This window comes from Buteo buteo, chromosome 11 (genome assembly GCF_964188355.1).
Source record: "Buteo buteo chromosome 11, bButBut1.hap1.1, whole genome shotgun sequence".
Lineage (NCBI taxonomy): Eukaryota > Metazoa > Chordata > Aves > Accipitriformes > Accipitridae > Buteo > Buteo buteo.
Genome location: NC_134181.1, coordinates 22853045 through 22879406, shown reverse-complemented (window position 1 = coordinate 22879406; position 26362 = coordinate 22853045). Strand labels below are relative to the sequence as shown.

General features: G+C 63.3%; 1 protein-coding gene across 1 annotated transcript; it reads left to right on the top strand.

Annotated features, from left to right (window-relative positions):
* The first annotated feature begins 726 nt into the window (after positions 1 to 726).
* RIPOR1 (RHO family interacting cell polarization regulator 1) lies at positions 727 to 25141 on the top strand. The gene is given in 24 exon segments (XM_075040468.1): positions 727 to 762; positions 764 to 907; positions 909 to 993; positions 12514 to 12640; positions 14973 to 15122; positions 15460 to 15538; positions 15857 to 15880; positions 16402 to 16455; positions 16575 to 16727; positions 16815 to 16878; positions 16957 to 17000; positions 17213 to 17338; positions 17556 to 17704; positions 17936 to 18065; positions 19315 to 20130; positions 20344 to 20483; positions 20866 to 21040; positions 21204 to 21339; positions 21509 to 21670; positions 21811 to 21969; positions 22337 to 22533; positions 22641 to 22724; positions 23033 to 23123; positions 24165 to 25141. Coding segments are annotated over 24 exon segments (3423 nt in total). The 3' UTR covers positions 24263 to 25141.
* Positions 25142 to 26362: the final 1221 nt, after the last annotated feature.

The following is a 26362-nucleotide window of genomic DNA, read 5'->3' as shown; positions in this document are numbered from 1 at the left end:
CAGGGTTTAGGACCTGGACTGGCAGGGCAGTGTCCAAGCCAGGGCAGCCGTGATGGTCCATGAGGAAGCCAGCACCATGTAACTGTGGCATCTGTCAGGGTGGCAGCCTGCATTCACACCAGGGCTGCCTGTCCTGTAGCTGGGGACACTGGGAGCACTGCTCTGCTCCTTCCCTGTGGAGGTTGGAGGCTGCTGGGGATGGGAACGTGGGGCAGTGCCTATGCTTTGCTCTCCCAGGGTGGACTTGCCATTCAGCAGAGGTCGGAGCACAGCTCCTGCTTTCCGCAGTCAGGGTCCGGCGGTGGGAGGAAAGGCAGCGTGGGGCGCTGGGTACAGCTGAGAGCAAGGGTGCTTGGGTGCTGGTTCTGCCTCCGCCACCGACCAACTGCACAGCCTTGGTCATGTCACTTTACCGCCCGGAGATACCTTCCCCGCTGTCTGCGGGCTGCGCAACATGCTCGGGGTCTTTCGGGGCGAGCTGCAGCCTGGGAGGCCGTGGCGGCCCTTGTTGCGGGGACCGGGGGGGGACTCCGGCCACCGCTTTCCTGGCAGCGACTGGCTGTGGGCGCAGCAGCCAGGGTCTGAGCAAGCCTCAGGGCAGGGCTGGGACCGGTGCTCAAGCATCCCGCTCCAGCTCCCGGTGGGCTTGGCAGACCCCCAGGGAACGGCCGTGCCCCGGCAGGCTGGGCCGATGACCCCCGCGAGGCCGTGGCGGTGATGGTGGCGATGGCGGCGGCGGCGGCGGCGGCCGTCTCCTCGGGGAGGGAGGGAGGCGCTCCCGGCCGTGCAGCCGCCATTGGAGCTGGCTCTGCCGTGGTTTCCTGCCGAAATCACATGGCTCCCGCGTTTCCATGGAGAGAGCCGGGGTGGGCGCTGCCAAGAGCCTGCACGAACTCCCCGCTTGCTCCCCGTCCATGGGAGTGGAACAAAGGGGATGCACCGAGCCAGGCCCGCTCTCGCCCCGCGCGTCGTCCCTCGCCTCTCCTGGGACATGTGAGTGTCACCGGCACCTCCGCACCCCGGGCAGCACCGCCCGCCCCGGGGGGAGACACCGCTCACGGAGCGGGGGGGATAAGCGGGGAGCGGGGTCGGCGGCTTTAGCAGGGCTACACCCTGGCGGGGGGGGGGGGGGCGGCCCATGTCGCCCCAGTGCCACCGCCTGCAGCCACCGCGCCCGCCGCCCAGCCCCGGGGTGGGCAACCGAGGCGTGCGGGGGGCTGCTCCGTCGCGGCGGGGAGGGGGACGGGGGACTCGGGTCCTCCGCCCCGTGGCCCTGCGGTTCGAGGGCTGCTCCGCACCCCGCGGCGGGGCCGGCACCGCGGCCGGAGGCGCCCGGAGAAGGAACCAACCGCCTGACCGTGGGATATTGGGGCCGGCAACCCCGCAATGTCACCCCGGCCGGGATGCGTTGGCCTCCTCCGGCCCCCGCTTCGCGCCCGGCTTTGGGACGGTGCCGCTCGTTGTACCCTGCGGAGGAGCCGTGCTCTGCCCCGTGCTCTGCCCCGTCTCTCCCGGGGCCGGCCGGGCAGCAGGACGGCGGGCAAAGGACAAGCCGCCGGTGTCCATATAGGGCCCTGCCCGAGCGGCTGTGGGACGCCAGAGCCATCGGTCCCGGAGGAGAGGCTGCACCCATCTCCCCCCCCCCGCCCCATCACACCCCTTGCAGGACCCCGGCGGGGCTCCTGAGGGACCTGGGTGCACCGTGTCAGCTGGGTGCTGCCTCCTCCTCCTGGGTGAAGGAGGGAGGAATGCTCGGAGGAATTAATGAGACAGATCTCGCTTTGTTGCTGGCCCGATCCTCCTATCTCCCAGCCCTCCCCAGCCTGCCAAGAAGTGCTCGGGAAGGCCTCACACCATTAACTCTTTCCCTGCCGCACCTCTGGCCGTCCCAGGGCTTGCAAACAGCCTCAGCGGGTTTTACCCGTGCCAGATTCCCAGAGGAGACTACCGAGGCCACCGGGAAGTCCTGGCCTTCCTATAAACCCCGTGTTGGCTGAGGGGGTCTCCAGGCTGGTGGCTAAGGAGCAGCCTTGCTGCATCCCCCTGGGCAGGGCTGGGGCGTGAGGCTATGACATCGCGCAAAATCAGGCAACGTGGGGCTCGCCGCTACCGGCGTTGCCTGCTTTTGGCTGGTGGAGGTCCCCAATGCATTGCCGTGGGCTCCCGGCTGCAGAGGAGCCGTGGTGGGAGCTGGCATGGTGGTGGACGAGCCTCTGTGGAGGACACGACATGATGGGGTTGAGCCTGGGAATGTGGACGGCGATGGGCAGGGCAGGGATGGGAGATGCTGGGATGGGCAGCTGATGATGTGGGTGTCAGGGTGCAACCAGGGGATAACTGTTGATCTGCAGCGGGGACGGTGGTGGGGACCAGGGCATCTCTTCCCAAACCCTACCTGAGGCTCCTGGCCAGCACTCCGCTTTGCCCAGGAATCTGTGGCCTGGGTTGCTGCGCGGTGCCTGGGACGGGCATCGTCCATTGCCTGCTGCTACTTCGAGAGGAACTGGGCAGGGGCGTGGGGACATCCCCCAGGGATGCCATTGTGCTGGGCTCCAGCCTGCACCCGTGGCTGAGGCTTGGCGGGCACATTGGAGCTCCTGCCGTGACTCTGACTTAAAGGACGGGACCTGGGAGACCCATGGTAGGCAGGGAGCTGGCATTTGGGGTCCCCAGGGGACAGCGAAGGCAGACCAAGCCCTGGCTTTGCGTGGGTTGAGGCCATTGCTGGGCTGGGACGAGCTCCCCGCCTCGTGCTTTGGGGTTATTTATAGGGCTGCCATTTATATCGCTTCTATTTCTGCTGCCGTGTGGGGACGATGCAAGGAAGCAAGGGGGGAGGGCTTGAGTCTGCCGCGGCCCTGGTGCCCGGATGCGGGGTGCCCGGCCCCTCTGGCAAGGGATGCTGCCGGCAGCGGCAGCGTAGGTGCCAGTCTGGCTGCGGTAGCCCTCGGGGCATCAGCCCTGCAGAAAAAACTCCATATACGATCTGTGGCGTTGGGCTGCCAGGTTTTTTTGGAGCTGGCTTTGCTGGTTTCTGCAAAAAAATAAAGTCAGAGAGGTCGGCTTTAACACCGTGGTGGGGGTGACCATCTGCAGCTCTAGGACCGGGCTTTCCCAGACCAGGACTGGCTCTTGCCTGGCCACAAGTCACTTGGTCACTCACTGTGGTTCTCCTTCAAGCCATGACGGTGGGTCTTCTTGCCAGAATTGCCACCTCCTGCCCCCTCCTAAGTCTCCCCCATGGCCAGGAGCTCTTTGGCCCCTCAACAGGCTGGTGCCTACGTGCCAGCACTCATCTTCTCAGCCTCTTTTGACCAGCAGTGACTTCTGCCCACTGTGTACCCACTGAGGCATGCCTGCGTCTTTTCGTGCCACATTTCCAGCTGCGCTGACATTCCCAGCCATGGAAGGGTGTCCATGTCCAGGGAGCGCTTGTCCAGGAACAGCCTGAAACAGGTTCTTCACCACCTTGGTCTTTGGTGCTGGTGCCACCAGGGCAGCATGCTCCTGGGGCTGGTGGCTTCTCCAGGGGGTGGGTGATGCTGGGTGGGCACAGCTTCAGTGCTGGTGGTCCCAAGGCCAACAGGGAGCAGCTGGAAAACCTCACCAGGACTCAGTGCTGGCAGGATGTGGGGTCTCTGGGAAGCCAGTCCTGTATCCCACCCAGGGCAGGGAAGTAGGAATGTCCTCCTGGGGTGTCTGGATTTTTCTTCTGCCTGTCCACAGCCTGGCCATGGCTGTGCATGCACGTCCAAGCATGGCTGCCCACGGAGGGTTTTGTTTGCACGTTTAGCTGTTGTGGTTGGGGTGGGGGTGCTCGGGGCAGCTGCCCAGGCCTGGTGAGAGGAGGCCATGACAGGGACACCCCCAAAAAGGGGGTGCTTGGGGTGTTACACCCACATCCCTGCCACGTACGAGGGATGGAGGCAGCTGCCCTGGCTGGTGACTGGTGATGAGCATCCAGGGAAGTCCCCTGAGCTGGGGGAGGTGATCAGCACCCTGCAGGGCCATGGGGCTGTCCCCTTCCCTGCGCCCGCTCCCTGTCCCCGGCCAGGCCAGGGACAGAGATTAATTTAACTCAATTACCGCCCAGGCCCTGGCAGTGTTGGCACGGCTCGTGCCCTTCCCTTGGCAAGGTGTCCCTGAGCTGGCAAGCCCTGCTGGAGTGCCGTGCAGGGTGCCACGAGGCGCTCAGAGGAGACGTCTGATGCCATGTGCCCATGTCCTCCTCCAGCGTCCTCTGCCACCTTTTGAGTGCACGACCCCAGCTCCTGCCTGCTCCTGATGTCTCCCCATGGGTGATGCCCAGGATGGTGCTGTGCCACGGAGCTTGCCTGCACTGCCCACATATCGGCAGCCCCACAGCCCTTTACAAGGCTGCAGGCAGGGCTACGGAGAGGCAGAGTCCCTGCAAGTGGCACAGCCTGGCTGCCACCCCTCTGGTAGGAAAGCCTGGATGTCCTTTCACTCTGTGTGGCACTGAGGAACACCTCTCCCGCAGCTCCCGGCAGCTTTAGCGTGGCTTTCTTGTTAACCTTTAATGAGAACAAACGAGCTGGCATGGGCCGTCTCTGCGGGCGCATTGCCTGGCCATGTGCCGGGCACTGGCTCCGCATGGCTGCCAGTGCGGCGGAAGCTTTGCAGAAGGCTGGTCGGTCCTGGGGTGGTGCTGGGAGCGATGCTTTCCCCCGGGGAGAAGTGGCAAGGGGTGAAAAGCCAGGCAGTGGCCCCCTGCCCATGGCAGTCACCGGGTCAGGACTCTGCCTGTCGGTGGGGAGAGCCGGGGGGATGCATCCTGACCAGGCGAGGTAGGAGAGCTGGTCTTATGCAGGGTGGAGGTGGGTCCCCCGACACCATGCTTTGGGTGTGCTGGGCTGCTGGGTCCCCTCCATGCCCATGGGGGCTGCAGGCAGGTGGGCAACAAGATGCCTCCGTTTGCCAGGCCTGGGATGGTTTCTCCTCGGATGCTGCTCACAGCCAGCCCAGACTCACCAGCTCTTCCTCCAGCTGCTCTCCCAATGGGGCTGGCACTGGGCACCCACCCAGGCACCCACCCAGGAACCCACCCAGGCACCAGGACAAGAGCGTGCCCTGGGCTGCAGTGCTCTTTGGTGGCACCGCTGCAAGCCCCAGCTCACCAAGCCCGGCTATGGCTGGCTCTGGAGCCACGTGCATGGGTGCCCACAGTCAGGGAGCCACGCCACCCTACAAGGGAGCCTCAGACACTTCTCCTCCCCTGCCATGTGCTGGTCCCATTCTGCACAGGGACCAGCAAGGAGGGGACCAGCTGGGGAAGCAGCTCACCCTCTAGGGAGGCGGTTAACTGTGTCCAAGAGCACCCCATCTCTGCGAGCACACCCCCAAGACTCTGCCCCAATGCTTTTCCTCCCAAAGCTGGCCTGACCTCGCTCTAAAAGCAGCAGCAAACAGGAAAGGAGCCTGGGAGGGAGGTGTCTCTTCCTGCCCCGGTGACGTCAGCTGGTCCCAGCCTTGGATGGAGCTGGCTGCTTCAGCCTTCTCTGTCGGAGCTGGAGGGGGGTGCCAGGCCTGGGTGTCCCAGGACCAGGACCCCTGCAGGGACTTACAGTGCTGGAGGGGGGTGATGTCTGTGCCGCGGAGTCCCCTGGTTGTTTCGGGCATCCCTGTGCTTTCTGCCAGGGAGTTGTGGGGCCGGGAGGTGCCGCTGGCTTTGGCACGGAGGGCAGGTGGGTCTGCCACGCTGCCCTGTGGGAGCTGGACCCCCGTGGGAAGCGGGACAGCCTTGGTTCCTGCATGGGAATGGCACCCAGCATCTTTGAAAAGCCCTGCGAGGAAGCCCTGGCTGAAACCAGCCCCTCCGAGGCTTTGGAGACCCGGATGACACAAACTGGGGACATTTGAGGCCTTTTCCCAGCAGCTCCTGGGTGTTGCAGGGTGCCCACGGGCATGCCGTGGGGATGCATGCCGTGGGAAGCCCACAGCAAAGCCACGGCTGTTTTATATATATGCATATACATATATTTTAAAAAAATACAATGCAGAAGAGAGCAGCAGGGCTGCTGGGACTGCTCCCCATAGCAGTGTGAGCATCGGCTGCCCGCTCTGCCCGCAGCTTTGTGCCTGCCTGCAGCAGAGCCAGCAGGGATGGGGGTGAGGGGCTGTGCCCAGACCATCCCCTCCGGAGCAGGGACCGGCAGCAGCCCAGGGCCAGCGGTGCGTTCAGCAGGGCGGTGTTTGCACCCTGGCTCATGGCCTGCCCTGGGTGACGGAGGGAAGGGGGTCTCTGAGAGGAGCAGCGTCATGGGGGGCTGGCTGACATGAGGCCGGGGTGGCACGGGTGGGTGGGGGGCAGTTTGAACCGCATTGGCCTGTGGTGTTGTCCCCTCCCCTGCGCCTGTGCCTCAGTTTCCCCAGGGGGGCGGTGGGGAGGAAAGGATGGGGACCGAACCGTGCTGTCCCTGTTCCCGGAGCAGCTGGTGCTGGTAGGGTCCCCTCCTTCTGAGGGGGATGGGGGTCCTTCTGTCTTCCCCTCCTCTGTCCTCTTGTCCCCAGCCCTTGAGTCATGGCCGGGGCTGCAGTGCTGGGCAGTGATGTCAGCCCTCGGGCAGGGGAAGCGTGGGAGGAGACTGCTGCCCGGGGGGAGCCCTCCCGGCCCCGGCCCCCACACATGGGCGGACAGACGGAGGGAAGGACAGACGGCATGAGAGAGCAACAGCTGCCCGGGACACTGATCCCAGCCCGAGGGGGACGTGCTGCCGCAGCCCGCCATGAACGGCAAACCGAAAGGTACTGAGCACTGGCGTGTCACCGGGGCCCCCTGGCAAACGCCATTGATTTGGGGACCCCCAGCTATCTGAGGCTCCCAGGGCGATGTGGCCGGGCTCATGGGGGGCTTTTTTGGGTGAGCAACTTCCCCAGGGAGGAGAACTCTTCTTCCCCAGGGATCAGTATCCACCACCTGCAAGGGACATGGTAGTCACTGTGGCATGCAGTGATGGGGTGTCAGGATGGGGTGCCCATGGCAGGATAGGACCCGCCAGCTGCCCAGCCTTGCCATTGCCCACGCTGAGACCCAGGCTCTGCATCTCAAGGCAGGAGAGGGGCCACGGCTGCCCCCGCTGCCGGGCGATGAACCCCTAGTGCCACAGCAGCAGGGCTTTCCTTGGCAAATTGGTTTTCTCCCCCTTGTGCCCCCCACATCTTGTCTGCGGTCATGCTAATGAGGACAAACAGAGCCTGGCTTCGAGTCGAGAATCCCTGGCACCACAGCCCCAGATGATCTGGGCAGAACAGGGGGTCCTGGGGCTACTCTCACGCACAGGGACCATGTTGTCTGGGCAGGATTTTTGGGGGGGAAGCTTCTGGTACCCAACAGAGCATCCTGGAGATGAGCAGGTGGGGGTGAAGGTGGCATGTGGGACCTTTGCAAGGTTATGTCAACCCCAGCAAGATCATGCCAGAGCCCTATCTTTTGCTCAGCACCTCTAAGAGGGGTCACAGCCCACTCAGGAGTAAGATCTGGTGCCCCTGGCCAGGCTGCAGTCCCATCTAGCAGGGCATAGAGGTGATCCCTTAGGCCTCCAAAGCCATGGGGATCCTGGCTGGGTGCTCGATCTGTGCCTTTGGTGGTGGGCGATCCACTTCACTAGGACCGTAGTGGTCCTGGGCTGGTTCTCAGGAGCCGTCCTAGAAAACAGGATGGGCTTGAGCTCAGCTAGGCACTGGGGAACCCCCTGGGTCCCAGTTTGGGGCTTGCATCCCTCTCTGGCTGCGAACTGGGAACCCGTGGTATGGGTGGTGGGGTGGGAGGCTGTGAGCCCCCAGCCCCTGGGGAGCTGGCCGTGAGTGTCTGCCTGCGCCGTGCCCTGCCCTTCCTCGGGGATACTCCACGGGGTAAATAAGCGCTTCCTCCAATTCTTCCCATTTGCAGCTCCTTCCCTTTCCTGCCGCCCTCCCACTTGGCCCAAGGAGTCAGCTGGCCTCCTGCGGCCGCGAGGGCGGATACCGCTGCTGCGCCCCCAGCATGGGAGCACCCAGCACCCATCCAGCCCCCTGCCTGCAGCACCCAAACCGCCATTCCCTGTTCTGGTGGGGGCTGTGACATTACGGCTGGGAGTTTCTCTCCTGGGTGAGTCATAGGGAGCCGGGATGCCATTCACTGACTCATCCGACTCCCAAAAAACCCCAATCCCCCTCGTCGCCCCGCACGGGGGGCAGGCAGCGGGGGTCCTGCCTGCCTGGAGGAGAGGCAGAGCGTAGAGGACGTCAGGGAAGAGGCGGCTCCCAGGCTCCCTGTGACCAAGGCGGCATGGCGTCGGGCCCCGGATGCTCCTGTCCTCTATGCCGGGGAGGGACGAGGGGTGATGGGAGGGAAGAGCTGCTCCAGCCCACGCCGGGAGCTGGCCAAGGGCTGTCCCGGGGCCGGAAGGGGCTGGCGGGGGGCCGGGGTACGTGCCTGGGTTAGGGCAGCGGGGACGCAGCTGTGCAAACAAGGATGCAGCGGCTGGGCTGGAGGGAGCCGTGCCAAGGGCCCGAGTTCGCAGGCTCCCAAGGTCGTCCCCGCCGTGCGCCCAAGGGACGCTTACCCAAGGGTGCTGGGGTGGGGGGGGTCGTGCCCCTGGCGTGGGGCGGCAGGACCACCCGCTTGCCACAGACGCCTTGGGTGACCAAGCTGCGGGCAGGACGGGCCATCCCGTGGCTGCCGTGCTGTGCCCTCACTGGGGGACACCGCTGTGCCCCGGGAGGTGGCCGCAGTGCCATCGGCGTGGGGACCGCAGCCCAGCCCCGCCAGCCCCTCCTGGGGAAGCCCCTCGGGTGGCCGCGGGTGCTGCTGGCTGGTCGTGGGTGCTGCTCCCCAGGGTCAGGGGTGCGGGAGGCTGCTGTGTCGGCCACCTCAGGCGTTGCTGGCCTCCAGTGAGTGACATTACTGGAGATGCTGGTCAGAGCACCCCCAGATCCCAGGGCTGTGGGGCTGGGGATTCGGGGGGAGCCAGTTTGGGGCGTCTCCGACCAGGGCAGTGTTGATAAACCCGCCGGAGCGACCTGAGGCTGGTGTGTCTGAGTGTCGGAAACAGAAACCAGCTGGGACCAACCCAGCCGGTCGGACTGCCCCCTCCGCCGCTCAGACCAGCATTCTTGGGATCCCAATTATCTCCAGAGCACCAGGCGTTGAGAAAGGAGCTGGCGGCCGGGCTGGAGAGCCCCGGGGTGGGCTCCGGCACCCCCCCCCCGCCCCCGCCACGCCACCCACCCAGCTGCTCACACCTGGCTGCTCTGCACCCTCAGCCGTTGCCCGAGGGCAGCACTGGCCGAGGACGGACAGAAGGACCGACTCCCAGGATTGTGCTTCCTCCGCCGGGAGAGCTGCAGGCTGTCTGCTGCGCAGGCACAGCAAGGTGAAAAACGCTTGGTCGGGAGGCAACTTCGTTAGCACTGAAGCCCTAATTAAGAGCAGGGGGCAGTGGGGCTGGCAGGGACTGGACCTTTGGGGCAGGACCTCTGCAGCTCCTTCTCAGGAGAGGGAGGGATGTGCTTGGGGCTCAGCGCATGGCAGGGATATGAGTGTGCCAGTGCTCTGCCTGGTGCCAGACTCCCAGTAAGCCTGGCACGGGGCTCACTAGCCTGGGCGAGATGTGGCAGCCAGTGGCCCCTTCCAAACGTGCCCTGGGCTCTGCTCCCTGCCGGGGCTGGCCGTGCCGCCATGGTACCAGGTACCTCTTATCTCGGTAATGTCAGGAATGCACCACGCCGGGGTTTTTTCCGCCGCCGTGAGCCAAGCGTGCCAGGAGCGGAGACCCCACACTCTGCCTGCCCTGCCTCATGCAGGCAGCGCTGCCCTTTGGCACCCGGCTGGCTGCCTGCATGTGCCAAGCTCGAGCATCCCTGGGGCTCCCGGGTCATCACTCCTGCGGAGTGGGGCATGGTGTTCCCCTCCTCAGAGGGGGTTTGGGGTCCTGGCACGGGAGCTGGGCTGCAGGGTGCCAGGCCTGGGGACACAGGGTGTCATGGCAGAAAGGCTGGTGCCAGCAGGACCTGGCAGTGCCCGGCACCGGGTGCTGGGCTGGCTAGCAGCAAGTGTTGGGGCTGCACCATCCCTTGCTGTTGACACAGGTCTGCACCCATCCTGCCGGCTATCTGGCCTCATGGTGCGGTGCATCGTGGAGGGTGTTTGGGGGACAGTCGGATCTCTGGGCTGGAGGGCAGGGATGTGGTCCTGTCAGCAGCCACTGCTCATGGCACTGCTCCCTGTGCCAGTGCAGGAGCTTCAAATGCCTTGGAGCACGACACAGCACTGTGCAGGTGGCTGCTGGAGCCTCTCAGGGGTCTGGGTGAGCGGCTGGGGATCGCTCTGACTCTTCTGGAGAGTTGTACTGGGGCATTGGTCCCCCCAGCACCCTCAGCATCCTTCTCCCCTCCGACACCCCCAGCATCCTTCTCCCCTCCAACACCCTTGGCATCCTTTTCCCTAGTGTGGGCTCCTGCCTGGGTGACCCTCTTTAGAGCCCCCTCTGTGCCCCCAGATGGCAATGTGGGCTGGAAAAGGATGGGCTGGCAGGGTTGTGCTCACCCTGTAGGAGCTGTGACCTGGCCCGCATGTGGAGAGCCACGTCTTAGGGGTGGTGGGTGCTCTTCCTATAGATGAGCTGCTGTAACACCCAGCTGGGGCAGCAAGCACCAGTGCCACAGGCCTTGCTCGCTCAGTGGGGAGCAGATTAAAGAGCCCTGCAGAGGGTAATCTGCCCAGGCCCAGCCAGGGATTACAGCTTCTCCTAATGAGCTTAATTGGGACAGTCTTGTCCTGGAAACTGGAGGGACTGGCACCGAGATAACGCTGAAGCGGTGGGACCCACAGAGCGGCTCCGTGGTCCTGGGCTGGGACCTGAATGCCAAGGAGGGACCAGATGGACCTGCTGCATCCTGGCTCCGATGGGATGGAGGTTATTGGTGGTGGCTACCTTTGACTCCAAACGGCCCTGGCTCATCCCAGGAGCTGTGAATGCCTGGCCCCAGCCTGGCATGTGGGAGGTGACAGCATGGCTGTGGGGCAGCGGGGAGCACGGCACTGGGGGGATGCTCGCCAGTGGCCGAGCAGACGTGTGCCGCACGGGGCTGGTTCGAGCTGGGCTCCCAGGCTCCGTTGTGCCGGGGGAAGGAGTGGGGATGGCGGCAGGAGCCCTGGCAGCGCCTGCGTCCCTGTGCCGTCCCCGGTGCTGCTGGGGCTGGGGGCTCGCTGCCCACTGTGTTGGGGGCAGGAGGAAAGGCAGAGTAGGCCCCTTAAAGCGTGGGGAGGTGGCTCTGGCCCCAGCTGCCAGCTGGGGAAGCTATGCATTCCTAGGGCCCTGCCTGGCCTTCCCTGGCAGGGTGTGTGACTGCTGGGCACCGTGTGGGCTCATCCCTGGCAGCTCCTGCCTCCCCATTCCACAGCTCCGCTCTGGGGGCTGGCAGCGACAGAGGGACTGAGTTGGTGTCAGCAGTGGCCGGGATGAAGTGGAGCATCCAGAAGCCTCTGCCCTGCTCCGGTGGCTGCCCTGTGGGCTGGGCTCTTCCCTGTGCCCAGCTGGCACTGATGTGGGTGGCAGGGCCAGGAGGAGCCCTGGAGTCCCCTGCTCTTGCCTTGTGCTTTGGGTTCCCCTCCCCAACCCCAGCCAGGGCTGCAGTGATGCTCCCTGCAATATGGGGTGGCAGCTGGGTCTGGGCCCCGAGACTCAGAAATCTGCTCCGTCCTAGCTGGCATCGACTGCACTGGCCGCTGCGGGGACAGGCAGGTACAGGCAGTAGTTTCAGGGCTCCTGGCACCCTCTCTGGCGCTGCCAGAAGCAGAGGGCAGGGCTGCGACAGCTGTGGGGCTGGACACGTGCTGCCTGCATGGACTTTCCAGGGTCCGACAGGGAATGGCTCGGCCTTTCCTTCCCCGACGCAGAGCTCCTGGCAAAGCCGGGGACTTTCCAAAGCACTCTGTTGCCTGTGGGTTTCCCTCCTGGTCGCTGGAGCGAGCGGAAGCGAGTGTGGAGACAGCGAAGGGCTGGGCGGCCAGGTCTGGCCCCGCGCCCTTCCTGCCCCTGCAGTGGGGTGGCACGGATGACAGCGGGACATGGGACAAGGTGGGGTTCAGGAGGAGGTGGCCGGGCTGGGGCACAGCCGAGGGTTTGCCATGGTTGTGTCCAGGAAGGGCCATGGTAGGCATTGGGCATCAGCCCTTTCCTGTGGCTCCCATGGGGCCAAGCTGGGACGTATCCGTCCATCTGTCCCCGCCGAGTGCTCATGGTATCCAGAGCCCTGCTTCACCCAGGGCAGGGCACCAACAGCATTACTGGGGACAGCATGGGACCTGTGTCCCCAGTGCCACCAGGAGCATCCCTGGGCTGAGAGGGAGGGAAGGCTCCCAGCCCATGAGTGCTACATCTGCCACAGCCCATGGGTGCCGTAGCCACCCTGGTCCATGGGTGCCATTCCCGTCCTGGTCTCAGTGGCAGCCCTGCCTGCATGTGTTTCCCCACCCTGCTGCTGGTGACCCTGCTCTCTCGTGCCCCGCAGGGAGGCCCTCCAGGTCACACTCAACGATGTCACTGTCTGTGCGCCCGCAGCGCCGAGTCCTCGTCACCAAGATCAATAGGAGCCAGTCCTTTGCAGGAGTGAACTCGACGGCCGACCGGCCCTTCAGGTAGGAGATGGGTGCTCATGCTGCATGCCATGAGGGATGGGGATGGGGACAGGCTTGGGTGCGGTGATGGGACCTGCTGCACATCCCGAGGCACCTTCCTGACCCGCTGGGATCTTTGTGGTACCCAGGGGATGTTGTATGGGGGGCTGCATGGAGCATCAAGGCCAGATGGGAGACAGAGCCCACCACCCCAACCCTCCACTGTGCTGGGTCCCAGCCTGGGTGAGGACCCTGCAGCCCTGTGGCTGCTGCCACCAGAGCATGGATGAGGCAGGTGTAGCTTACCCTCGTTCCTCAACCAGCTCTTAAGAGCTTCCCTGTGACCATCTCATCATGTTTAATGGGTGTGGTGAAGGAGCTGGGGTGGCTTTGAAGCATTGTGTCTCGACGGCCTTGACATCCTGCGGCGGCCGGTTTTGGGATTTGAGTGCTGGCATGAATCAGGGTTTCCTCCGGGTCATTTCAAACATGTTGCTGAAAGGTTTTATTGGCTGCCCGTCAGCTGCGTTGCGAGGAGCAGCCGTTCCCTACTCATCCTCTCCAGCCGCTGGCGATGTTATGGTCCCATCATACCCTTCCTCCTCCTCTCTGCTGAACCTCACATCGGTGAGAACTACCCCATGCGCTGCTCATCCCTGCCACCCTCCTCCGCACCACCCCTAGCTCCTGGCTACCCTCTCACAGGTGGTTCTCGGGACATGGGCATGCCATGGGTTTGGGCTGTGGGACTATGGCATTTTAATACTTTTAATCCCTTTTCCTAGCACCCAGTCAGCCTCCTTACCTCCCAGTGCTCCCACCAGTGCCTGGGGAGAGAGATGTCTTAGGCAAAGGGCTGGGGAAAGCAGTGCCAAGCTGCCTTGCCAGGCTATGGGCACCTTCACTGGGTGGGCACAAGTGCAGGTAGAGCCTCCCTGTGTCTGGGAGCAGACCTCCAGCCCTGCTCGGCTCTTGTCCCTGGGTCCCGTCCAGCTTCTGGGTCAAGTGACACTTCCCAGGCCATGGGCACATTGCTGGACCTGGGGGTGCCAGAGGGGCTTGCTTGGGGACAGAGAAGCGGGATGACTTTTGGATACCTGCAGTCAAGTGGCTGGTCGGGAGATGCTTGTGGCAGATGCCTTCAGGGGCCCTGGAGGGCAGGAATGAGGAGGGATGGTGGAAATCAAGTGTTTACCCATCACTCTGGCTTGGGAGGAGGCCAAGACATTCTTCCCCCCTCTCCCCCCCCCCCCCGGAATGATTCGGGGAAGTCTTTTGGCCACTCCTGCAAAGAGCAGCACAGGATGGGAGGTCTGGCCCCGGGCTGGGAGCGAAGGAGCCCAGGGTGTCTCCTAGGCACCAGTGGCGCGACGGTGAGCTGGAAGGAGGAAGGGAAGAGCCGGTCTAAGCGGGGCGTTGCTCGCTAGGCTGGGGAGCGACTCCATTGCACAAGGCAGGAAGGGTGGTGTTTGGGTCCTGGGCGCTGGGTCGGTATCCCTTCAGGTTGGCTGGGGAAGGTCCTCAAGGCAGCAGTGGGGCAGGTGGAGGCAATAGGCAGCCAGCAGCTCCGTGCGGCTGGTTTGGTGTCATCTGGAGAGGCATAGCATTAGTGAGGATGTCCCTGCCCCATGTCGCTGCACTGTATGATAGGGTGACAGGGCTGCTTGTCCCTAGGATGCTACCATGCTGCCACCCGCTGGGATCTCTGCCTCTCCCTGGGAGCTCATGGTGGCAGGGCAGCAAGCTGATGGTGGCATGTGTCACCCTGCCACAGTGCCCAGACCACAGGGAGCATCTCCACGCCCCTGGCAACCTGGGGTGCTGGCAATGGAGCAGAGCATGGCCCCTTCAGAGTGTGGCCAGGGCCGGAGATGCCCCCACAGGCACTCCAGGAGCGCAGCTTAGCTCCGGCTGGTGCCAGCCCCTTTCACCTTTGCTCCCTCCAACTGGTGTCTGCAATACCCACACCTCTGCAGAGGCTACCCCACAGCCAGCCTGTCTGACCCCGCTGGGACAGGGTTAATTCTCTGCTCTTCTCCACTGCCAGCTTCATGGGTTTCTCCTTGTCCTTCCCATGGCTTCGGGGCAGCCAAATGCATTGGGGGGACTGCGGGCATGTGGTGCAGGCAACGCTGCCCAGCTTTATGGCCCCGTCTCGCCCAGCCCTGCTGGCTGGTTAGACTGGCTGCTGGGGAGTCCTGGGAGAGGCAGGCAGGTCTGGGCAGACCTGGCCTCCATCCCAGAGCTCCTTTTTGTCTCGAGACAGGGTGCCTGGCAGGCTGGGGCACCCAGGCAGACCCCAGTGCTGTGTGCTGATGCCAGCTGCCCCGGGTTTGCCTGCCTCTCTCTCCAGGAACCTCTCGCCCTTCACCCCCACCGTCTCCCGCAAGACTGGCTCCAGGGTCAGTAGGATGTTCTCAATGTCCCACAAATCCCCACCACCCAAGGTGCCTCAGCCCAACCGCCTGGACGAGGTGTACGAAGCTCTCAAGAAGGGCCTGACGTAAGTGCTGGGGCTCCCCATGGCTGGGTGGTTGGAGGCAGGTAGCCCCTGAGGGGCACAGGGACAGCTTGCCATGGGTTGGTGTTGGCAGCTCTCCACTCCCACCAGGTAGGGAAATGCCAGGTCTCCTGGGTGCAGTGCCTGGGGGTCCTGGAGCTGCGTGGGGTCCCGCATCCCACCACATCCCATGTTGAGGCAGAAGTGGGCTTCCTCACCTGGGTGCTGGAGCGGAGAGTGGGGATGAAGGGCCAGATGTGCTGGGTTGGTGTGGTCTGTGGGTGGCAGGAGCCCTGGACATGGTGTTCCAGCCTGGCCCCCATGGTGTGGTTGCCCCCAGAGCCTACCTGGAGGTGCACCAGATGGAACTGGAGAAGCTCAGCACCCAGATCCGCGAGTCCAAGAGGAATTCACGCCTGGTGAGTGTTGCTGGGAAGAGCCTTACAGGGAGTAGTGCTTTGGGTAGATGCCCAGGGTGGTGGGCACAGCTGGGGCAGCCCTTGGTCCATCTGTGTACCAGGGCAAAGCCTGCTTCCGTGGGGATGTCAGGGGCCAGCCCAGGCTCTGGTGTTGGGCTGCATGGGGCTCCTGTCCTACTGTCCTGCACTCTCCAGCCCTGGCTGGGTGTTGCATGTCCCCGCTGACGTGCTATGGGTGGTGGGTGCGATGTGCTGGGTCTCCTTGGGTGGGCAGAGCTGGCTTTGTGCTGCATCTTATCCCTCTCCTCTCTCCTCCAGGGCTTTCTCTACGATCTGGATAAGGTAAGTGGGATCAGTGCCCCGTCCTCCTTGTGTCCTTCCTAGCGCCTGGGATGTGCTACTGCCAGCCCCTCTCTGCTTGCTCTGCCCTGCTGCCTGCCCCCCATCCCCTGCACGGCAGAGTGCCTGCGGGCTGGGATCGGGGCTCTGCAGGCAGGGTGGGTCTGGGCAGGGGAGGTAGCAGTGACAGGCGGCTTGTCACCCGCTTCTTGCAATCAACAGCTGTTGTTGGTGAGTGCTGAGCTTGGGTTAGCTCTGAGGCTGACAGAAGAGCACCCTGGAGCCTGGCCTGTCTCCTGCAGGGCCCTCCGGGGCAGGGGAGGCTGGAGGATGCTGCAGCACATGGGTGCAAGCGCAGCCTCTGCTCCACTCCCGCCAGCTGCCACCCTGTACCTCCCAGGCAGGGCTGGTGACCAGGACCCGTCCCAGCTGCAGTGCGGGCATGCAGCAGGGCACATCCTGACCTGCAGCTCCTCTGTGGAGGGGTTGGGCTGCTGCTTACACCATGTCCTCTGCTTTTCCAGCAAGTGAAGTCAATTGAGCGCTTCCTGCGTCGCCTGGAGTTTCATGCTAGCAAGGTGAGATCTGGGGACCGGGGTCACCTCGGCGCAACCTCAGTGCAACCTTGGTGCAGCACTGGGACAGCCATGCTGTCCCCTGCCCTGCCCCTCACCGCAGTTTGGGTCTGTCCTTGCAGATAGATGAGCTCTACGAGGCTTATTGCATCCAGCGGCGGCTCCGTGATGGAGCCCACAACATGGTCAAGGCTTATAGCACGGGCTCGCCGGGCAGCCGGGAGGCACGCGAGAGCCTGGCTGAGGCCAGCAAGGGCTACAAGGAGTACACGGAGGTGAGGCAGCTGGCTGGGGTGGGCTGGCAGGGTGCTGGGTCCCATGGGTGGCTGCTCATGGGTTACTGTCTGTCCGCCTGTCCCCAGAACATGTGTTTGTTGGAGAACGAGCTGGAGAGCCAGCTGGGCGAGTTCCACGTCCGGATGAAAGGTAACACATCCTGCTCCATCCCTGGCTTGCTGCCTGCCTGCCTGCTGCCTGCTGATGCCCCTCTGCCTTCTCTTGCAGGACTGGCAGGCTTTGCCCGGCTTTGTGCTGGTGACCAGTATGAGGTTGGTGGGACCATATGGGTTGGGATCTGCTCTTCTCCTGCCCTGTGGTCCTTGGGGTGCCTGGGGGGCATAGGTGGGCGCTGGTGTGGAGGGCATGTTGCAGGGCAGTGGTGGGTGGAATGGGTCCCTGACCATGCCCATGGACATACGGAGAGCACCCACCACCCCGGTGTTGTATCATCTCCCTCATACCCATGCCTCTGCATCACCAGATCTTCATGAAGTATGGACGGCAGCGGTGGAAGCTGCGGGGGCGCATTGAGGTGAACAGCAAGCAGGTGTGGGACAGCGAGGAAATGGTTTTCTTGCCCCTCGTCACTGAGTTCCTCTCCATCAAGGTACAGTGCAGAAGGAGGCAGGGATGGTGTGGACCAGCTACCACCCTCCATCCTGGCAGGGCTTCCCTCCAGGACCTCACCTAAATTTCACCCTTGTTGGGATGGGAGGAGGCTGTGTGGTGGTGGTGGCATCCTGGGACAGAGCATGGATGCAAACAGCATGGATAAGATGAAGCCCATGGCTTCATCTCCTCCTCTCCTCCCTCTCCTTCTCCAGGTGACGGAGCTAAAGAGCCTGGCCAACCATGTTGTGGTGGGCAACGTGTCCTGTGAGACCAAGGACCTCTTTGCGGCTCTACCCCAGGTAGTGGCTGTGGATATCAATGACTTGGGCACCCTCAAACTCAGCCTGGAGGTGACCTGGAAGTGAGTATCTCAGCAGGCATTGCTGGTAGCACATGGCAGGGCTGGGCATGCCCAGCGTGGTGTGGCAAGAGGTGGCCTGCCTCCCATCTGTCTCCCATCCCAAAACTGGGCTGCAGTTATGGAAAACCAGAACTGGACTGGATGGGGTCCTGGTGTCCTGCTTGCTGCAGAGCAGGGTTGAGACCCCCCCAGGCTGGCACACACCTCTCACCTCCCTGCTCTTCTCCCCAGCCCCTTCGACAAGGATGACCAGCCCTCAGCAGCCAGCACTGTCAACAAGGCCTCCACAGTGAACAAGAGGTTCTCCACCTACAACCAGAGCCCACCTGACACGCCATCCCTGCGGGAACAGGCTTTCTACGTAAGTAATACGCCGGTCAGGGCTGCTCAGGATAGGTGGCCTGTGGAGGGGTCTGCGCAGGGATGTGCCCAGGCTACGTCCCAGAGGGTGGCACGGCTCAGGCACAGGGGTGGGCAGCTCCTCTCCAGCCATCCAACCACGGCTCCCCGGTACTGCCGCCTGCTCCTCCCGCACTCACAGCTCCTCTTCTCTCTGCCCAAGAGCCCGGGGCGGGCGGCCAACAAGCATGGTTGGTCCTTGCTGGACATCTTTCGGGAGACACTGTTCGAGAAGCTGTCTCAGAGCTGCTCCTGCGGCGACGTCTCCTCGGCCGAGCTTGGGAGATGGCCGCAGCAGGGCCGCGTAAGTGTGAGGGCTGGAGCCGGCCAGTAGCTTAGCCCAGCGGTGTGACCGTCCTGCAGTAGCTGTAGCCGCTCCTTGTCTCCTACTCACTGGCCCTTGCTGATGCCCAGAGGCCTGATCCTGCCAGGCTGGGGTCTGGCTGGCCCCGGGGATACAGTCCCCAAGCTAGGGGAGCCTGGGCTGCATGGGCTGGCCCCGCTCCTCTGTCTGCACGCCCTTGTGCGAGAGCTGGGCACTAGTGAGTAGAAGGTTCATCCATGTCCCTGCACTGGTGGCGTTGGTGTGCTGTGCCATGGCATTGGCATGGTCCTGGTGTGGTGGTGCTGGTGTGATGGTGCTGGCCTGGTGCTGGTGTGGTGGCGCTGGTGTGGCGGTGCTGGTGTGGCACTGGCATGATGCCGTCATGGCACTGGTATGACACCAACATGGCGTTGGTGTGGCACTGGTTCAGTGTTGGTAAACCACTGGCACGATGTTAGCGTGATGGCCGGTGCTGCCCCTCCATGAGCTGGTGCTGGAGCTGTTGCCGTCCTTGCAGCCACGGTGGGTGGTGTCCTCAGCTCCACATGTCACACCCTGTCATGGCTGACTGGAGCTGCCCGCCGTGCTGGGGAGCCACGGGCACCCCAGGGCTCCGGGGGGTGTGTGGCCGGGCCTGGGTAGCTGGACTCCCCACTGGTGTGGGGTGAGATGCAGGGCTGGAAGAGGCAGCCGTGGTCTGCCAGGTCCTCGCTGCCCAACCTGCTGTGCTGGCAGAGTCAGGGCAGTGCGGCAGCCTGTGCCGGTGATCACCACGGCCTCGGTGCCCTCCTGCTCAGCCGGATCCTGCCCCCGGTTGAAGGGAAGGCAGCCAGACGAGCAGGGGCGGCAGGAGGGTCTTGTCTGACACCATTTTCCCCCTCCCCAGAACATGCTGCGGCGCCAGGAGGAGCTGGAGAACGGCACGGCCTGGTCCATCTCCTCCGAGTCCTCGGACGACTCCTCCAGTCCCCAGCTGTCTGGCAGCGCCCGCCATGCTGCGCACAAGCCTATCGTGCAGCCCGAGGTGCAGGCCTCCGCCCCCGCCATCGAGATCTCCTTCTCCCAGCAGCCGGAGGAGGCCAGGGCTGGGCCCAGGGCTGGCGGCGTTGGCGTCCCCCCCGCCGGCAGCCAGCCGGAGGAGCCGGGCAGCTGTAAGAAGGAGACGGTGGCCAACGGGCACGTGCCCTACTCCCGGACTCTGAGCCACATCAGCGAGGCCAGCGTGGATGCCACGATGGAGGCCAAGGCCGCGGAGAGCCCCTGGGAGCCTGCGCCCAGCCCGGAGGAGGACGCAGGGACGGGGGAGCAGGACGTGGACCCCCTCCCCGGCGCCTCGGTGGCAGCCGCCATGGCAGGGCAGGACAGGGGTGCTGAGGCCAAGCCCCGTGCCTCTGTGGCGTGGGCCGTCACCTGTGAGGCGGAGGCTGGTGGGGCCGAGCCAACGCAGAGCCGGGCGCCAGCACAGGGTGGCTGCGGCACCGGGGACCCCGCAGTGCTGGCACAAGCGTCCGCGGAGGAGAGGCCTGTCCCCGCCCCGCCGCTGCCTGCCGACGTCCCCGAGGTGCCGCGGGGGAAGGCGGTGGATTCGGGTCTGGAGGAGGCCATTGGCCTCCTGGGCTCAGCCCTGGATGACTACCGGGGGCAGTTCCCAGAGCTGCAGCCCCTTGAACGGGAGCTCAAGCGCCTGGAGGAGATGCTGCTGGTGAGGGGCTGCCAGCAGTGCCTGGGGGTGAGGGGGACGGCGGTGTCCCTGCTGGCAGTGCCCAGGGACGATGGGGACGGGGCCATCCCTGATGGCAGAGCCTGGGGACAAGGGGGACGGGACCATCCCTGATGGCAGTGCCCAGGGATGCAGGTGGCAGGGCTGTCTTGGCTGGCAAGCCAGGATCCAACCCCGCCATGCCTTCCTCCGCAGCAGAAGCAGGGCATCTTCCTCAGCCGGGCCTCCAGCATCAGCCTGACAGTGGAGCATGCGCTGGAGAGCTTCAGCTTCCTCAATACCTCCGACATGGAGGACTCGGAGGGCTCCGAGGAGGACCCTCTCCACGACGAAAGGTGCACAGCGGGGCTCATGGGATGGGGCGTGGGGCAGGATGCGGCCCTGGGGCAGTTGGGATGGGGGATGCCCAGCTCTGCCAGGGTGCCCAAGCACATTTAGACTGGCACATCACAGTTCAGGGCAGGTCTAGGTCAAGAAGTAGCAGGATCTGGCTGTTCTGGTGGCACAGTGCTACCCCACATCTCTCCATGGGGGCAGGGCTGGGAGGCTGCCCCCGTGCTCTGTGCACCTAGGACCTGCTCCTTCACCCAGCCCTGATGCTGTGATACTGTATGTCCTACAGAAACTCTGCCCAGCATTGCACCTACGGGGGGGGGGAAGGGCTGGGTCCAGGTTTCCCATGCTGACCCACTGCCTCGGTCTCTCCCTGGCTTGCAGGAGGGCTGGCAGACCCCGGCGCAGCAGCAGGGCCACCAGCGCTGGTGAGATGGGGGCAGACGACACCGGCATGTGCAGCGGCTCTGAGGCCAGCACTGACCCCATGACCACCGGCAACGAGTTCCTGGATAAGGCCCTGGTGCTTCACCTCAACAACTGCAACCGCCTGCTGCTGGTGAGGACGGGCCAGGGCACCGTGGCAGGAGACATCCTGGGGAGGGAAGCCCTGGGGTGGGCTGTGGGTCCCCCCTCGAGGGGTATCTTGCCGCAGCATGGAGGCTGTGGTACGGGCGGTGAGCTCTGTCCCTGAGGTTCCCTGGTTTGGCCATGCCTTGCAGAAGCTGGGCACCTTCGGTCCCCTGCGATGCCGGGAGATGTACGCCCTGGACAGGCTGATGCGGGAGGCGCAGGTGCTGGAGATCGTGTGCCAGCTGACGGAGGAGCGAGCGGGAGCAGCCAGCTCTGCTGCTGAAGGTAAAGACACACGGCTGAGGGGACTGTCTGTGCCGCCTCAGGGGCTGCACAGGGCCCAGTCTCCCCTCGTGGCCATGGCTGGGCAGTGAGGGGCCATGCCAGCTGGAGGGCAGGAGTCACCTGCCCGCTGCTGTGGCCCAGGGAAGCTTGACAACACCTGTCCCCGCAGTGGTGCAGTTCTCGACACGGAAGGAGGGCGTGCTGCCCCTTTGGGACTGCTGCGTGGAGGTGCCCAATGTCTACACCTGCCCCGTGGAGCGGTTCCTGCAGGTGCTCAGCGCCCAGTATGCGGCACCCATCAGCGAGCGGCACCCTGGCCTGGCTGATGCCGGTGAGCGGGTGCCCAGGGGTGTTCAGGGAGAGAGTTGCCAGCCCCACTCAGTGACCATGAGTGGGTGCCTATGGGTGCCAGGAGCCCTGCAGAGGGGTGACCACAGCTGCTGCACACCCTGACCTGTCCCTTTCCCTCAGTGTGTGTGAAGCTGGTGGAGGATGTGATGAATCGGCGGCTGCCCCGGCGGCCTGGCAGTGCCCAGGGCGAGCAGATCACCATCTTCCAGTACTGGAGCCATTTTGAGTCACTTGGCACCCTGGTACTCGACATCTACATGATGGAGCTGGCAGAGGAAGGTGAGTGCCCTCCCATTCTCCCTAGACCCTGGCATGGGGTGCTGGAGCATCACTGTAGGGGATCACCCTGCAGCACCACCATGACTGCCCTGGGGCAACACCCAGAGGCTCAGCCATCCCTGGGGTGGGCAAGTAGGTCTGATCCGGTGCACAGCCCACTCCCACACTGCCTTCCTGAGCACGCTGAGTCCTTGCTGTAGGTCCCCAACATCTTGGCTTGGGTACCATGTGTTGGCACCCTGCGTGGGGCTACCTCTGCCTGGCATGGGCGCAGGGTGCCCAGGGATGGGTTCCCTGTGGTGGCAGGGGCGTGCAGGCAGTGCCGCTGGGCTCCCCACACCTCAGCTCAGCCGGTGGTTCCCTGCAGCACTGCTGGCGCAGAACCTCAACTCAGATGACCAGGATGTGGTGCTGCGTGCCCTGAAGCGCGTGCCCGAGGGCCGCCTGAAGAAGGAGGGACTGAAGGCCCTGAGCCTGCTCCTCGTTGAGGGCAACAGCAAGGTGGTGAGCGCTGTGTCGGCCCAGCTCCGCAGCCTGGCGGAAAACCCCCGCTTCCGCCAACGGGTACGTGCCAGGCAAGCCAGGGATGAGGTGGGCTGGTGCCACAGCCCCCAGGGTGCTGCCCCCTGGCTCTGCCACGGGCGGTGGCACTGAACCCTCATCTCCCCCAGGCCCTTGTGTGCTACCTGGAGCAGCTGGAGGATGAGGAGGTGCAGACGCGTGTGGCAGGGTGTGCGGCGCTGGGCTGCCTGAAGGTGAGAGGGATGCGGGGAGGAGGCAGCAGAGCTGCATCTTCCGGAGGAAGAGGAATCGCATGTGGGTGGTGACTCCGGACACACCTGCACAGTCTCCCGCTCCCAGAAGAGAGGGACTGGGGTTGCCCCAGATGTGCCAGCAAAGCAGGCAGGGGCAGGGCAGGAAGGGAAATGGGGAGGGAAGGGACAGGACGAGGGATTTTCTTGCACTGTGGGGCTGCAGCACCCTGTGTTGTCTTCCCCTCTGGGCTGTGTTCCTGCTGCCAGCCCTGCCAGCCACACTCAGCCCCTTGTCTCTTCTTCTGCAGGCCAAGGAGAGCATCGAGCAGCTGGTTTACCTGTGCCAAACCGACAAGGAGCCTGTGCGGGAGGCAGCCAAGCAGAGCCTGATGCTGTGCGGTGAGTGTCCCACTGCTCCTCTCTGCTCCCTCCCCACCCACAGCATCCCGAGTGGCATCTCCTGGTGCCAGCAGCGCCTGTGGGAGAAGAGGGTCCCAGGCTGGTCCCTGCCTACCCCACGCACTCTGGCTCATGGTGCCCCAAGCTCTGCCAGGCAAGAGCAAGCTGGCAGTGGGCAGTGAGGGCCAGGTGTCCTGTGGCCACAGAGCACTAAGTCTGGTTGTTATTTATTATTTGCTAGATGGCACTGAGAGAACCATCTGAGTGGGTTTCTAGGCCTCCAGATCGCGGCAGCTGCTGCACAGGTTGGGACACGTGAGCCATCTTCGTCCCCCGTCCCCACTCCTGCCGCTTTGCTCACGAATGTCTCCGTCTTAGAGCCTGTCAGCCATGTCACGTTTCGGAGTCTGTGTGTCTTGGTTGTTCATAGACCCCATCCCCGTGGCATCCCAGCACATGTAGATGCCTTGTGTCCCATGTCCCAGCAGATTGTCCATGTCACCATCTCTTGCTGGGGACGGCCACTGCAGGCAGATTTGCGTGTGGGGGTGCCGGGTCAAGATCTCAGAGCCTGCTTGTAGCATAGGTGTGTGCATCTCTGTGTGTGCCGGGGGGGTCCTGGGGAAGCCCTCGGGATCCCCGTGCCAGTGCATGCAGATGTGTGACACTGGAGCTGGCACAGCCCCAAGCCCTGGCCCCTTGGCCCCAAGCTAGGCTCTCCACAAGCCAGCACTCCTGCAGCCCAAATGTGAGTGATCCCTGCCCCGCGTGGGCATGGGTACGGCAGGCAGCTGAAGAACAGGATTTGCAACATCTGAACCAGGAGCTCTGGGGGCTCTTTTAGCTGGATCCTGGCTGGGACCTGCCCAAGGGTGTGCTAAGGAGGACAAGAGAGATCTCCACTCTGTGGCCATAGCACAGCAGCTCAGATCTGCCAGTCATTAGCCACGTTTCCCCAGAAAGGCTGGGGAAGGTGGCTGGGGACGGGCAGGGGACAGAGCTTCTGCAGTTCAGTTCACTGACCACAGCACGTACTTGCAGGGGAAGATGGTAAATCAGCTCACCGGCGGCTGGAGGAGACCCTGGACAGCCTCCCGAGGATCTTTGCACCAGCCAGCATGGCCAGTACAGCTTTCTGAGACGCCACACAAACCCACCTGCCATCCCTTGAGGGCAAAGGCACCGCTGGGCTGCCCCGGGCTTGCACAGACTGGGGCCAGCCGGGACCCGGCAGCTCCCGCTCTAGGCAGCACCGCAGTATTATCCCCACCGGCAGCTCACCCCGGCTGCACACTGCCTTACGGAGCACCGCTTCCCCTGCCACTGACCGCTGGCCCCACGGGGTGCCATGTACACACCCCTCGGCAGGGGGGGGCTCGCTGCACATCCCACACTCTGATGGCTATTTAAAATACACGGGGAGCCCACCCTTCCTGCCCCCCTCGTTGGCTACAGCTGCTGGGACCGGAGAGGCAGGGAGATGTACTGGATTTCTCTGCCTCCTCTTGCCTTCCTCTTGCTTGAGGGCACGTGCCCTGTCCTGGAAGGACCTGCACTTTGGAAACCACACCGTTTCTTTCCAGGAGTTGCCTGGGCTGTGGGGACTGCTGCCCTTTGCCACCTGGAGTCCCCAGGACTTAAATAAAATGAAATATGAGATATTAATATATTCTGCTGGCGTTTCTTCTTTCCAGCTCCACGTGCTCCTGTCCCTCCCCAGCTGTGGCTGTAGGGAGTGTAGTGAGATGTGGCCCCAGCCCAGAGCCTTTCCTGGTCTGTTGGGAAGCGCCATGGAGGGCAGGGGCAGGAGGAGCAACAGAGGGACGGACAGACGGACGGACAGAAGCTGCCACCTTTTTTTTGTTTGTTTTATTTTATTTTTTATTTACAGATTTTTGCAGAAAAACAAAAGCAAAAAATTCTTTTCTATAATGTCTCTATAAATCTATATATAATGTAATTACAGAGAACGACTAATTTTGATTTTAAACCAGCAATAAAACCAAACCTTTAATGACTGCCGGTGTCACTGTGCGGGTGTTTCTTTGGCCCTGCTGCCCAGGGGCAGGGTAAGCTGGGGTCGACATAGCAGGCTGGAGGGTGGTGGTGGGGGGTTCACCGGGCATCATTGTGATTTCTGGCATTGTCTGGGTGCAGCCCTGCCCCACGTCTCAGCCACCAGCAAGCTCGAGCCTGAGCCAGCACGTGGGGCTGCTGGGTGCCTTTCATGGCCAGGTGTGCAGGGGAGCAGGTACCTGTCACCTAGCACAGGGGACAGAAGTCTTGGGCCTCCTGGCTTGGCACAACCACGGCAGAGAGGATTGCCCTGGCCGTGTGTGGCACTGCCCGGTCCCACAGCATGCCTCGCTGTCCCACCTTCCAGGGATGCTGTTGCTGGAGGGCTTTAAATGCCATTTCTAATGTTGTCTTTATAAATGTGTGGAGGAATTCTTCTGGACTGAGGGACAAAGATGGGCTCAGCTGTGTGTTTCTCAAGTGCTTGGAAAGCTGAGGATCAATACTGCTCCCATGGTGGCCTTTGGTTTCACCAAAAGGCGAGCAGGTCTCTCCTTTTCAGCAGTGGAAAGAGTTTCCAACTTCCCTGAGCTTTGCAGGAGTTGCTGAGATGTTACCAGACTTTGGGTATGGGAAGTCTTCTGTACCTGTGGTGGGAACACACCATGGCGCCTGACCCCAAGCAGAGGTCCAGGGAGCCGGGGACAGAGCTCACCCAGCTGAACTGGTTTTTCAAACCCATTCCCATAAAGATTTGGCACCTCTTGGTGCGGGTCTCATCACTGAGCCACAACAGATCAAAGACTCAAAACAGTTGAGGTGGGAAGGGATCTTTGGAAATGCTCATCCGTTCCCCGATGCTCAGAGCAGGGTCAGCTAGAGCTCAGGACAACATCTGGTTGGGTTTTGAGTACCTCCAAGGATGGAGATGCCAAAACCTCTCTGGCCAATCTGTGCCAGTGCTTGACCATCCTCACAGAAAAAACTTTTCTGAAATTTAACTTGAATCCCTGTACTTCAGTTTCAGTTTGGTGCTTGCTCTTTCACTGGGCACCACTCAGGAGCATCTGCCTCCATCTTCTTTACCCCCCGCCAGGTATTAATAGACAGGGATAAGAATCCCCCCCAGCCTTCATTTTTCCAAGCTAAACAGTCCCAGCTCTCTCAGCCTCTTCTTATATGACAGCTGCTCCAATCCCTTAATCATCTTAGTGGCCCATATG